Genomic DNA, 13,512 nt, shown 5'->3' on the forward strand with positions numbered 1-13,512 from the left:
CGATGGTGGCAAAAACAAAGTGATCACTTCTCACTTGCTCACTTCTCCTTCCTGTTTATCTGGTATGCCTAAACTAGTTAGTCCAGGTTGAGTGAACGTGAAACTGCACTTTATGACAAGAGGACTGTAAAACTTCCTCGGGGGAAAACACAGTAAGTATCTAAATCTAAAGCTATAATATGTGAATATTATGAATCTACACTAGATGAAGAACAGTTCAGTTAATTTTCACTGAAGTTGTAACTGACACAGTTTACTGTAGGACTTGATTTTCCTGTAAGTGAACCGTGTGATAATACAGAGATAGCTTTAACACACCCATGTTGGACTGGAGTAAGACATTAAACCACCAAATCACTGTTACTGTGCGTGTGTGCGTGCGTGCGTGCGTGTGTGTGTGTGTGTGTGATTACAGATATAATCTGGAGAAGACAAGGCTTCCAAAATGAGTGTGTCTGTGGAAAAGGAGACAGATAAGTTTGAGAGGTGAGTGAAGGGCGTGACTGGGTTAATTTGTGATTGTATAATTATTTTTCCCTTTGGTCGTATTGCCCGGATATGTGATTGTGTTCCCGTTTACTCGAGAGAGAGTTCGCCAGACAACCATCGAGGGAATTCCCACAACGTCATTGGATCAGCTGATCGACGTTACTTCCCATAAAGGAAGCCGACTGTGACAGGATTCTGAATGAAGTTTAGAGCAACACAGTACAGTAATACAATCATTCAAAGATGTGTTCATGCTTGTCCTTCACAACTTTTTCAGATAACCAGCCTGTCACATGCTGAGATGAGTGTCCCCCGTTCCCCCATACACACACACACACACACAATATAACATGCTGTGTAGTGTATTTCACTGTCACGATCCCCCCTTGAAGCAGCGTGCTCTAAGCGCGAATGTGCGAGCACCTGCTTTTCCGTTGTTGACCGTAATGACATCTGGACACGTGTGTTTTGTTTGTTTCTGTCAAGTCTCCTCCCTGTTCTGTCATTGGCGGGGATTTCACGTGGGTCTGTATTGCTCTCAGTTGCTGGCAGTTTAGACGCTGATCATGTCAGCATATATACCGCGCGCCTCCCAGCACACGACGCGGAAGATTATCATAGAGTTAGTTTAGTTCGTATCGTAGTCATAGTCACGGTCCATGTTTAGAATTAGTTTAGTTCGTATAGTAGTCATAGTCATAGTCACAGTCATAGTCATAGTCACAGTCACAGTCACAGTCACGTTCCATGTTTATAGTTAGTTCGCGCTGGATTATCCGCTTCCAGTTCCTCGTCATAGTTCGTTTCTCGTTTTGTTTATCGACCCTGTTTTCCGTGACCACGACCTAGATTCCAGCCTTGCCCCGTGTATGCCTGTTTGCCAATCGCCTGACCTCTTGCATGTTTGTGGATTACGTTTTGGATCACGTTTTGGATTTGTCTGCCTGTCTCTCTGTCAAATAAACAACTGTTCATACTGCACTTGCATCCGTCCTATCTCTGCTCCGTCACGATTCGTGACAGAATCTTCCGCCCAAACATGGATGCAGCAGGAGAACGGAGGAGACGCAGAACCCGGAAGTCGACGCCAACCGTCCCCGCTATGGACTCAGTCCACTTCCCACAATGGACATTTATGGAGCTTCCTGATCCATCTGACGGATTTTTCGGTGCCCCTGAATATTTTCTGGTAGACTGTCAATTCTATTTCGCCAGCCTGTTAGACCCTAAGCCAGAGGAGAAGCAATGGCTCCGATTCATGTGGCCCCGGTTCTTTGGACCGGCCCGTCAATGGGTGCAGCTCAAACTGGATAAGCACTGTAGGAACCTGGACAGTGTAGAACAGTTTGTGGGGGAATTCATGATGCGATTCGGGAGTCCAGAGGCGAAGGACGAGCTAGAACAACTTCTCAGTCTGGCAGGCAAACCTGCCCTGCCGTTTACCCACTACTACAGGCAAACTCATGCAGAGCTCAACTCTGAAATCCCAGTCATGTCTCAAGTCCCCGAAATCCCAGTCAAGTCCCCGAAATCCCAGTCAAGTCCCCGAAATCCCAGTCAAGTCTCAAGTCCCTAGGGTCCAAGTCAAGTCTCCAGTCCTTGAAATCCAAGTCAAGTCTCCAGTCCCTGAGGTCCAAGTCAAGTCTCCAGTCCTTGAAATCCAAGTCAAGTCTCCAGTCCCTGAAATCCAAGTCAAGTCTCAAGTCCCTAAGGTCCAAGTCCCAGTCAAGTCTCAAGTCTCTAAGGTCCAAGCCAAGCCTCCCGTCCCTGAGGTCCAAGCCAAGCCTCCCGTCCCTGAGGTCCAAGCCAAGCCTCCCGTCCCTGAGGTCCAAGCCAAGCCTCCCATCCCTGAGGTCCAAGCCAAGTCTCACGTCCCTGAGCTCACGTCCAAGCCTGCTGATCCAGTTGACCAAGCTCTGCTAATATCTCAGCCTAATGACCAAATGCTGCTCACGCCCAAGTCTACCGACCCGGTCGCCCAAGTTCCTCTCACGCCCCAGTCTACCGACACGCCCAGCCAAGTTCCTCTCACGCCCCAGTCTACCGACACGCCCAGCCAAGTTCCGCTCACGCCCCAGTCTGCCGACACGCCCAGCCAAGTTCCGCTCACGCCCCAGTCTGCCGACATGCCCAGCCAAGTTCCGCTCACGCCCAAGCTTTCCCTGGTGACCTCAGAGCCTGCCTGTTCAGCTGGGGACGAAGCTCAGCCTGCCTGTTCAGCTGGGGACGTTGCTCAGCCTGCCTGTTCAGCTGGGGACGTCGCTCCGCTTGCCTGTTCAGCTGGGGACGTCGCTCCGCTTGCCTGTTCAGCTGGGGACGTCGCTCCGCTTGCCTGTTCAGCTGGGGACGTCGCTCCGCTTGCCTGTTCAGCTGGGGACGTCGCTCCGCTTGCCTGTTCAGCTGGGGACATCGCCCCGCCTTCATGCTCCAACGAGGACATCGCCCCGCTTTCATGCTCCGCCAAGGTCGTCGCTCAGCCTCCCTGTTCAGCGGAGGACGTCGCTCAGCCTCCCTGTTCAGCTGAGGACGTCGCTCAGCCTCCCTGTTCAGCCAGGGTCGTCGCTCCGCTTCCCTGCGCCGCCAAGAACACCATGCAGTTTCCTTGCTCTGCTTGTGACATTCAGCCCAGGGGGCAGGGGCCGCCAATGAAATGGGATGACTCGTGGGGGGGGTTCTGTCACAATTTCCCCCTTGAAGCAGCGTGCTCTAAGCGCGAATGCGCGAGCACCTGCTTTTCCGTTGTTGACTGTAATGACATCTGGACACGTGTGTTTTGTTTATGTTCGTCATGTCTCCTCCCTGTTCTGTCATTGGCTGGGATTTCACGTGGGTCTGTATTGCTCTCAGCTGCTAGCAGTTTAGACGCTGATCATGTCCGCATATATACCGCGCGCCTCCCAGCACACAACGCGGAAGATTAATATTTTAGAGTTAGTTTAGTTCGTATCGTATCGTATCGTATCGTATCGTATCGTATCGTATCGTATCGTAGTCACAGTCACAGTCACAGTCCATGTTTAGAGTTAGTTCGCGCTGGATTATCCGCTTCCAGTTCCTCGTCATAGTTCGTTTCTCGTTTTGTTTATCGACCCTGTTTTCCGTGACCACGACCTAGATTCCAGCCTTGCCCCGTGTATGCCTGTTTGCCTGACCTCTTGCATGTTTGTGGATTACGTTTTGGATTACGTTTTGGATTTGTCCGCCTGTCTCTCTGTCAAATAAACAACTGTTCATACTGCACTTGCATCCGTCCTATCTCTGCTCCGTCACGATTCGTGACATTCACATTAAAAATATACTTTAGTTACAATTCTGACTGCATTAGTTATTTTTGCAACTGCTGGTAAGTGTTCTGGTTTTCTTTGCTTTTCTCTGGGCTTAACGTAATAAGATGATTGTGGAAAAACAGTAGTATACTTTAACTATATACATTTATGGAGAAATTAATACATTTTGGTGTCAATCCGGGTTCATTTTGACCAAGAACTATGCGCTATCAATTTAATTCACACAATTTAACACTCACACACACACACACACACACACACACACACATTCTCACACACTGGACATTCACTGACAATTCTAACGCATGCACTCTTACAATTTTGTGTATATTGTGTATATATGGCTGTTCCCTGTGTTTTTCTGTAACGTTTTGTATATACACACTTTGTGGTTTTGGCAAAGTTAATGGTAGTAGGGTTTTTCTTACTTGTATATATCAAACAAAGACCTGTGACATTTGTGTATCTTCTCCTAGTAGTTAGAGTGAATGTTACAACAGATCAGACTCTGATGTGTATCTGTGAAAAGGGACTAGTGAATAGTTTAATTCAGCAGCTTTTTCTCAAGACGTTCATAAACAGCTGATGATTAATGACTTTAAGCTATTGTGCAACACGTGTATCCCCAAGTTTTCCCTGTAGCTGGATAAAGTTCATTTCTTTGTACAAAATAATTGTATCAGTGTTAATAAGTAATGGCATCAGGTTTTAATTAGAGTTTAATCATTCATCAAAAGAAAATGTGACAGAATATTTGGGAAAATGCAGAAAAGTAATAATGATGCAGTGGTTGTGTGTGTTCAGTTTGATTCAGGGTAAGAGATCAGACTCACCTGAACCCAGCTGTGTGTCCATGAAGAGTGCCTGGTCAATGGAACAACCAATAATGTTCAGAGACAGAGAATGTACTTATGATCTGAGGTGAGGATTATTAATAATATATCAATGTACAATAATATAATGTGCATCAATAATAATAATATACCTTCTTTCATAGAAAATATTGCTCAAGGTGCTCCACAATTAGAGATATTAAAAAATGGAAAATGGAGCATCTGATAAACTTCAGAGACAGAGATTGTTCTGTTGATCTAAGGTCAGAACAGTCTGTAAAGACTAGGCGAGGCAAACACGTAAATAAAAAACAAGCGTGAAGTCAAGAAAAGCCAGAACAATAGATGCAGAGGAAATGGCTAAGCAAGGATCAAGGATAGACAAAATACTCGAGGGGAAAATGGTACCAGCTGGGAATGATGAAAACACATGAGGGAAACAATCGATAACAATATAGGGGTGGACACAGGACAGAAACCAAAACAAAAACACACATGGTGACATAAACAAGACAAAAGAACGCGGAAGCACGTGTCTAGTGAAGAGAGCTACTATGTGAACTTCAGCATGCAGCACTGAGTGTTCGGTGCTCAGGGGAAATCTATGATAGATTGGGGTGGGAGGCCCTCTCATCAGCCTCAGGCGTGAGCATGGCATAGGAGGTCGTGCTGTCGGCCTCTGGCAGGAACAGGACTTGGGAGGCCAAGCGGTCTGGAGCTCAGCAGGGGAGACCACCTTGTTGGTCTCAGGCTAGGGACAGAGGCTGTCCCTTCAGCCTCTGGATATGTAGAGAAGTCACCATTTACATCTATAAATTGACAGTCCTAACTGATACATTTGATGAATTTGATCCTATGTAGGTATGAGCATAACTGCTGTGCTACAACCTTTTCTACGGTCTTGGAGAGAAAGGGGAGATTTGTTATTGGCCTATAACTGGACAATTGACAGGGGTCAAAGTCAGGTTTTTTAAATCAGGGGCTTGATAACTGCTATTTTAAAGGATTTAGGTATATAATAATAATCATAATAGTAATAAAAAACTTTATTTCATAAAGCACCTTTAAAAGCAGCTTCTCAAAGCACTGTACACAAAATAAGCAGTACACAGAAAAATAAAACATATAAAAGTTAAAAAGAATAACAACGTTAATAATAATAATAAAAGTAGACATCAGCAGTCAAATGCAAGTTTAAAAAAGTGTCTCTTAAGTTGAGCTTTAAAAATGCCAAAGGTCTGAGCTTCCCTGAGTTCATGAGGATGAGAGTTCCAAAATGAAGGAGCAGAGACAGAAAAAGCCCTGTCACCCATAGATTTTAAGTGTGTATGTGGAATAGTTAACAGATTACACTGTGAGGAGCGCAGTCCGCAATTTGGGGTGTAAGGGATTAATAAACCAGAATAGTAATGAGGAGCCAAGCCATGTAATGCCTTGTATGTCAACATCATGATCTTAAAATCGGCACGGAACCTAATCGGGAGCCAGTGCAAGGACTCCAGAACAGGAGTAATATGATCACATTTCCTGGTCCTCGTCAGGATCCTGGCGGCAGAGTTTTGTACGTATTCCAGTTTGTTGATTGTGGACTTAGAAACTCCGGCTAAAACGGCATTACAGTAATCCATCCGAGTGACAACAAATGAGGTAATCAGCTTTTCAGCCACAGAGAATTTAGCATAGAGCACAGTCTAGCTATATTTCTGAGGTGAAAAAAGGATGCTTTAACAGTGCTCTGAACAAAAGAATTAAATGTAAGGCTGGTATCGAAAATTATTCCAAGGTTCCTCATTTTACTTTGAGTCTCTAGAACAGAGCCATCAACAAACAGTGACAGTGGACCAGCTTTGAGAATTTGCTGACAGGAACCTATAAGCATAACTTCGGTTTTCCCGCTATTCAGGTACAGAAAGTTACGATTCATCCATGTTTTTATCTCAGAAATACAGTCAGAAAGAAAACAAACATCAAGTTTTCACCAGATTTTGAATGAATGTATATTTGGGTATCGTCAGCATAAAAGTGATAATGGAGGCGGAGTGATCGCAGAAGATGCCCAAGTGGAGATCGATAAATACTGAAGAGTAGAGGGCCTAAAGCTGAACCCTGAGGAACACCAGTGAGCACAGACCTAGTGTCAGACCTGCAACCACCCATAGAAGTAAACTGGGAACGGTTCGTAAAATAGGATTTAAACCAGTTTAAAACTGTCCCAGACACACCAAAAACACTTTCAAGGTGAGTAAGTAAAAGACCATGATCCACAGTATCGAAAGCAGCTCTAAGATCAAGAAGAATGAGAATGGAAGTAGCTCCAGGATCAGAGGCCATCAACAAGTCATTGGTAACTTTGACCAACGCCGTTTCAGTACTGTGAAATTTTACGAAAACCTGACTGAAGGGGTTCAAAGAGGTTATTAATTGTAAGATGATTACATAATTGAGAGGCAACAAAACGCTCATGCATTTTTGCCAAAGATGGAAGATTTGAGATGGGACGAAAATTGTTAAAATCATCCATACAACATTTTCTTTCTTTGGTACAGGTGTAACAGCAGCAGTCTTTAGTACTGCTGGAACGACCCCAGTCTCCAATGATTCATTTCTTCTACCGAGGATAGCAGGGAACCAAACTTCGATGCAAGTTTTAAATAGGTTTCTGGGAATTGGATCAAGCAAGCAAGTGGTTGATTTCATGCTGAATACCTCCCTTGTGAGAGCCTCAGTATTAAGCAGTGAGAAATGAGTGAAAGAAATACCAGTGAACCCAGATGGACGAAGGAGTGAAGAGGCAGAGTCAGGTGTAACAGAAATTTCTTTGCGAACATTATCAATCTTAAAATTAAAAAAACTGAAGAAAAGAATTACACAGCTGCAGAGAAACAGGCAAAGTGGTAACAGCATTAACTTGAAGCAATCTGTTTATGGTTTGGAATAAGTGTCTGGGATTATTTTGATTGTTTACAATAGCCTGAGAGAAGTAAGATGATTTTTCAGTCTCCATTAATGCTCGGTAATCACCCAGAAGATCCTTCAACGTTTGATAGTAGACATTCAAGCCAGTAAGGCTTGTAAGGCTTGAATATAAGCCTCATTCAAGCCAGTAAGGCTTGAATTCGCCCAAGCAGAGCGGGCGAATGTGACCTTACCTGACCTTAGGGGAGCAAAAGAGTCTAGGTTAGTAGCAAGAGCAGAATTTAACTGCAGAACTTTCTCCTCCAGCGATGAGGGATGCAGATCATTTAAGGTGGAAACAACCGAATTGGAGAAAACTGTCTGATCAATAGACTTCCACTTCTGGAAGGTTACTGTTCGGATAGTAGGATCACTTGGATGATACAGTTCAAGATTAAAAAATACAGCTGTTTGTCAACAGACTGAATGTCAACAGATGAAAACTGAATGTCAAAAAGAATGTCAACAGATGAAAACTGCGATACAAACAAGTCATTTACAATCACAAGATCCAGGGTATAGCCCTTGTTATGAGTCGGGTCAGTTACAAACTGTGTGAAGTAAAAACAATCAAGTAACGATGGAAAGTTACTCTGGTCAATATGAATGTTAAAGTCTCCCACAATTAGATTTCAGTCAAACTTCATTCTCAACATTGACATGAAGTCAGCAAACTCTGACATAAAAGCTGCATGTGTCTTAGCCTTCGGTGGTTTATAGACTGTAGCAATGATGGTGGATATAGGAGCAGAAATACTCAAGACCAGACATTCAAATGATGAAAACTGTGGAATGGACACAGAGCTTATGTTGAACTTCAGGTTATAAAACACAATAATGCCTCCACCTCTGCCAGATAGCCTTGGGAGGTCTAATACTCCAAAAGCCCACTGGAGTGATCAGGTTAAACAGGAGTCCATCATTTTCTTTATGCCAGGTTTCAGTAAAAAGCAACAAGTTTTGAATAACCAATATTAAATTACTGTGATCAACACCAGTATGGAGCAGTTTGTTGTTCTTACGTCGACAGGTAGGGGCAAAGATGTTAGGAGAGGATGAGACAGCAAAACACCGATGGATAAACGCCTCAAACACTGATGGATAAATGGTTTAGGACGTAGCAATCCAGCATCTCAACCGAGTTTGTAAGAGTCTTTGGCTAGACAATAAGGTCTCTGTTTTAAATTCAGAAGCTGGTGTGTAGTGGACCTTAAGGCCATGGTCATTGAGTGCACACTCACAAGGCCAAGGCGTTGATACTCCAAAGCGCACTGCGAGCACAAAGTTGTACAATCCTCATACACAGCCGGACCAAGGCGTTGATTCCGCGTTGCACACTGCAGGTTATTCCAGGTGGAACACAGAAATAAAAACAGTCCAAAGTATATAAAATGGCACCACCCATCGCAATCGTAATGGCACTGAAAACAGTATAACTTAAAAAAACAACAAAAAAAAACAACTAGCAATTATTTAAAACAATATGACTTAAATAACAAACAAAAAATGGTAACAGAAATGGCAGCAAACCGCGCCAGCGTACCCTGTCACCGGAACCGGAAATCACAGCTATTAACTAATATACGGTAGCTATTGCCAGTGCTCAGGGAAGTTATTTTTAATATAGGTTTAAACGCTTCTGGGAATATCTGATTGAGGAAATGTGTAGGTAAGTGCCAATGAAAAGAGGCAGGCAGTGAATCTATAACTGATTTAATTAACAAAAGGAAAAGAATGGAGGTCCTTGTACTTTTCTTTGTTCAGAGTGTCATGTAATCCTTGTAATGGGGGATAGGACGGATGCAAGTGCAGTTAAAGACTTTTATTTGCGAGAGACAGGCAGACAAATCCAAATCATAATACAAAAGCGTGGTCAAAACAGGCTATGGGTCAAGCGATCTACAAGCAGGCTTAAACTGGGCAGGGCTAGAATCCAAAATGAGAAGCGAGAAACAAAGTCAATAAACTTGAATCAAAATGAGAAACAAGGAACAACTGCTTGGTAAGGAGAATACATTCAATACTACGCGATGTGCAAAGAGACATGAGGGGTTTAAATGACAAACGTAATCAGGGGTGAATCACAGGACAGCTGAAAACACTGATGCCACACATAAGGGAAACAACCAATGACAGTACAGGGGCAGAGACAGGACATAAACCACAACAAAAGCACGTGTCCAAAGTAAACAAAGTCATTGTCACTGAAGACCTAAGAGCTCACGCATCGGGCTCACGCAACGAGCTCGCTCTTTGGGTTCCTGAGCATGCTACAATACTGCAGCGCTGCTCGAGGGAAAATTGTGACAGAGTCTCTTCTAAACAATGTCTTGTCACCCCCCAGCAGCATTACCACACACATTAATATGATGGGCAGGGCTTTCCACAGTCCAATCCAGAACACTCTGACAGTATGCAATATAATACACAAGTTAAATATTTTGAAGAGGAAACAAATGAATTTACTTAAGCCTGTTGAAGGGGAGTAAGTGATTCTAATTCCATGCAGTTTTGAAAACTACCAATTTAGTTTGACACCTTTTACATTCTAATTTTTGAGTGTTCTGTTTTAAGGTGTGAGTGTTATCTTTAGACCAGGGTTCTAGTTACTTGTCTCTAATTATTCTTTTAAGTGGAGCTACAATGTCTAGAACATAATTGAACACTGACACTAGGAATTCAGTATTTAGGATAATAAGCATTTACAATTAAAAGTGCTTATTTTATCAGATTGGTTAAAAAGGTGGAGTTTTACAATGTAATACAGGTGCATCTCAAAAAATTTGAATATCACAGGAAAAGTTTTTTTTTTTTTCCGTAATTAAATTCAAAAAGTGGAATATTTCAAGCCTTTTTTTGTTTTAATCTTGATGATTATGCTTATGATTAAGCATAATCATGATTATGATTATTTGTTTTATTATCTTTATGACAGCTCATAGAAATCAAAAATCCAGTATTTCAAACTATTCAAATAAAGAATTTATAATACAGGAATGTCGACATGAGAAGAGCTGTAATCAGCTTATTAACACAAAACCCCTGAAAAGGTTTCCTGATCCTTTAAAAAGAACAGTGGTCCAAAGTTCTCTTTTCAGATGAAAGTAAATTTTGCACTTTATTTGGAAATCAAGGTCCCAGAGTTTTCCACAATGTTCTAATTTTTTGAGACGCACCTGTAAACATAGACAAAATTATATTAAAAAAAAAAAAAAAAATCTTGCTGTTTATTTTTAATCAGGAGCTGGAGCACAAAGTCATCACTCTGTTAAAGAATGAGCTGAAGAGATTTAAGAAGCTCCTGAATCCAGATTACCCAGCATGCTCTGAGAGGGAGGTGGAGGATGAGGAGGATCAGAGCAGTGTCAGATATGGAGTGCTGAAGATCACACTGCATGTCCTGAAGAATATGAACCACACAAATCTCGCTAACACACTTCAGAACAGTAAGAGCTCATGGGACTACTTTAATTTTAGAACGTCACTGGTCCATTTTTTTTTTCACACAGATCTCACCTTAATGATACAGATCAATATTGATATACACAGTATGATATGTCTTAAAATAAAAGTAGCCCAAGTGATCATAGAGTTTACTTTTCATTCATTTTCTTTATTAGAACTCGTCTCTGTGTACCACCAAAATCTCAAATCAAAATTAGGTGAAAAATGTGAAAGAATTAATGAAGGAATCTCACAGCATGGAAGCTCAGCACTTCTAAATGAAATCTACACAGAACTCTACATCACAGAGGGTTGGAGTGGAGATGTCAATAATGAACATGAGGTGAGACAGATTGAGTTAGCATCCAGGAGACCAGCAGCACAGGAGACACCCATCAAATGTAATGACCTCTTTAAAGACAAGTCCATCAGAAGTGTGCTGTCTAAAGGAGTTGCTGGAATTGGAAAAACAGTCTCTGTGCAGAAGTTCATTCTGGACTGGGCTGAAGGAAAAGCAAATCAGGACATCATCTTCATGTTTCCACTTCCCTTTAGAGAGCTGAATCTGATCAAGCAGGAAAATCTCAGTCTGATTAATCTTCTTCATTACTTTTTCCCAGAAATAAGAGTTACAATTAATAGACTGTGAGATCAACAAAGTCCTGTTCATCTTTGATGGTCTGGATGAATGTCGACTTCCTCTAAATTTCCAGAAGAATGAGAGATTGTGTGATGTGACAGAATCAGCCTCAGTGGATGTGCTGCTGACAAACCTCATCAAGGGCAATCTGCTTCCCTCTGCTCTCCTCTGGATAACCACTCGACCAGGAGCAGCCAATCAGATCCCTCCTGAGTGTTTAGACCTGGTAACAGAGGTACGAGGATTCAGTGATCCTCAGAAAGAGGAGTTCTTCAGGAAGAGGATCAGTGATCAGAGCCTGGCCAATCAAATCATCACACACATGAAGTCTTCAAGAAGCCTGTACATCATGTGCCACATCCCAGTCTTCTGCTGGATCTCAGCTACTGTTCTAGAGAGAATGTTGGGTGAAGCAGAGAGTGGAGAGATCCCCAAGACTCTGACTCAAATGTTCACACACTTCCTGATCTTTCAGATCAAACACATGGACCAAAAGTACCATCAGAAATGTGATCCTCAGCAGACCAGAGAGAGTATCCTGGCACTGGGAAAACTGGCTTTCCAACAGCTGGAGAAGGGAAACCTGATCTTCTATGAGGAAGACCTGAGAAAGTGTGGCATTGATGTCAGAGAAGTGTCCGTGTACTCAGGAGTGTGTACCCAAATCTTCAGAGAGGAGTTTGGGATTCATCTGGGGAAGGTGTTCAGCTTTGTACATCTGAGTGTTCAGGAGTTTCTGGCTGCTTTATACACATTTCTCAGATTTATCGGTACAAAAGTAACAGAACAGCAAACCACCGATCTGTATGATCTTTTCACCATGTCAAACATGTCTGATTTCCTGAGGAGTGCAGTGAACAAGGCCTTGAAGAGTGAGAATGGACACCTGGATCTATTTCTCCGCTTCCTTCTGGGTCTCTCACTGGAGTCCAATCAGACTCTCTTACGATACATACTGCCCCAGACAGGAAGCAGCTCGCACAACAAACAGGAAACAGTCGAGTACATCAAGGAGAAGATCAGAGAGAACCCATCTCCAGAGAAATCCATCAATCTGTTCCACTGTCTGAATGAACTGAATGATCATTCTCTAGAGCAAGAAGTCCAACATTACTTGAAAGAAAGACATATTGACCTATTTCATGGTTGTCTCAATGGGCTAAGTCTTTCTCCTGCTCAGTGGTCAGCTCTGGTGTTTGTGTTGCTGAACTCAGAAGAGAATCTGGATGTGTTTGATTTGGGTAATTATGACCGATCAGAGGAATGTCTTCTGAGGCTGCTGCCAGTGGTCAAAGCATCCAGAAAAGCTGAGTGAGTAATTTTTAATTCATAAATGTACATTACATTATTTTAATGAAATAGAAACAATACTTCACAGATTAGATTCACCATTGTCATTAATAATTCGACTTAGCTCACTGTTATTCTGTACATAGGGTTTTTTTTTCTAACATAGGGGGATGTTCTAACATTTAAGGAAATTTGGAATCAGTCAAAAATTGCATTGTTTTGAAATTACCATGAGATGTTCTAATTCATCATTAGAAAACCCTTGTGCAATTATTTTAGCCATGGGCATAGATTTGGTTTTTACATTTTGGAGTTGAATTGTGAATCGTTGAAGTGTGAATTGGTATGATTCCTGATATATTTGAATAAATAAACAAAGTAAAAACAACAACAACAACAACAAAAAAAACAACTTTGTTATATCTGCAGAGTCATTACATAATTATCCTCAGCTTATCTATCTTTTTATCTATCTACCCATCCCTCCATCCATCTATCTGTCTAACCTATCTTTCGTCCACAAGCATTTATGATCAAGTGATTGTTTCATTAAAACAAATTACACAGGGCATAA

General features: G+C 42.3%; 1 protein-coding gene and 1 pseudogene across 2 annotated transcripts; both read left to right on the top strand.

Annotated features, from left to right (window-relative positions):
• LOC108264971 (uncharacterized) overlaps positions 1-13,512 on the top strand; it is a 45,891-nt pseudogene that overhangs the window by 15,760 nt on the left and 16,619 nt on the right.
• Positions 16-10,943, top strand: LOC108265042 (uncharacterized). Of its 2 annotated transcripts, none has more exons than XM_053679659.1 (5): positions 16-152; positions 416-486; positions 590-3,832; positions 4,581-4,697; positions 4,774-5,387. In XM_053679659.1, exon 3 carries the CDS (start codon positions 1,953-1,955, stop codon positions 3,408-3,410), a length of 1,458 nt encoding a protein of 485 aa, XP_053535634.1. In that variant the 5' UTR covers positions 16-152; positions 416-486; positions 590-1,952; the 3' UTR covers positions 3,411-3,832; positions 4,581-4,697; positions 4,774-5,387. The 2 variants fall into 2 exon arrangements, with proteins under 2 accessions (XP_053535634.1, XP_053535631.1); XM_053679656.1 differs by lacking the exon at positions 4,774-5,387 and adding an exon at positions 10,806-10,943 and having other exon boundaries at positions 52-152.

The sequence above is a fragment of the Ictalurus punctatus genome, chromosome 1 (assembly GCF_001660625.3).
Source record: "Ictalurus punctatus breed USDA103 chromosome 1, Coco_2.0, whole genome shotgun sequence".
Lineage (NCBI taxonomy): Eukaryota > Metazoa > Chordata > Actinopteri > Siluriformes > Ictaluridae > Ictalurus > Ictalurus punctatus.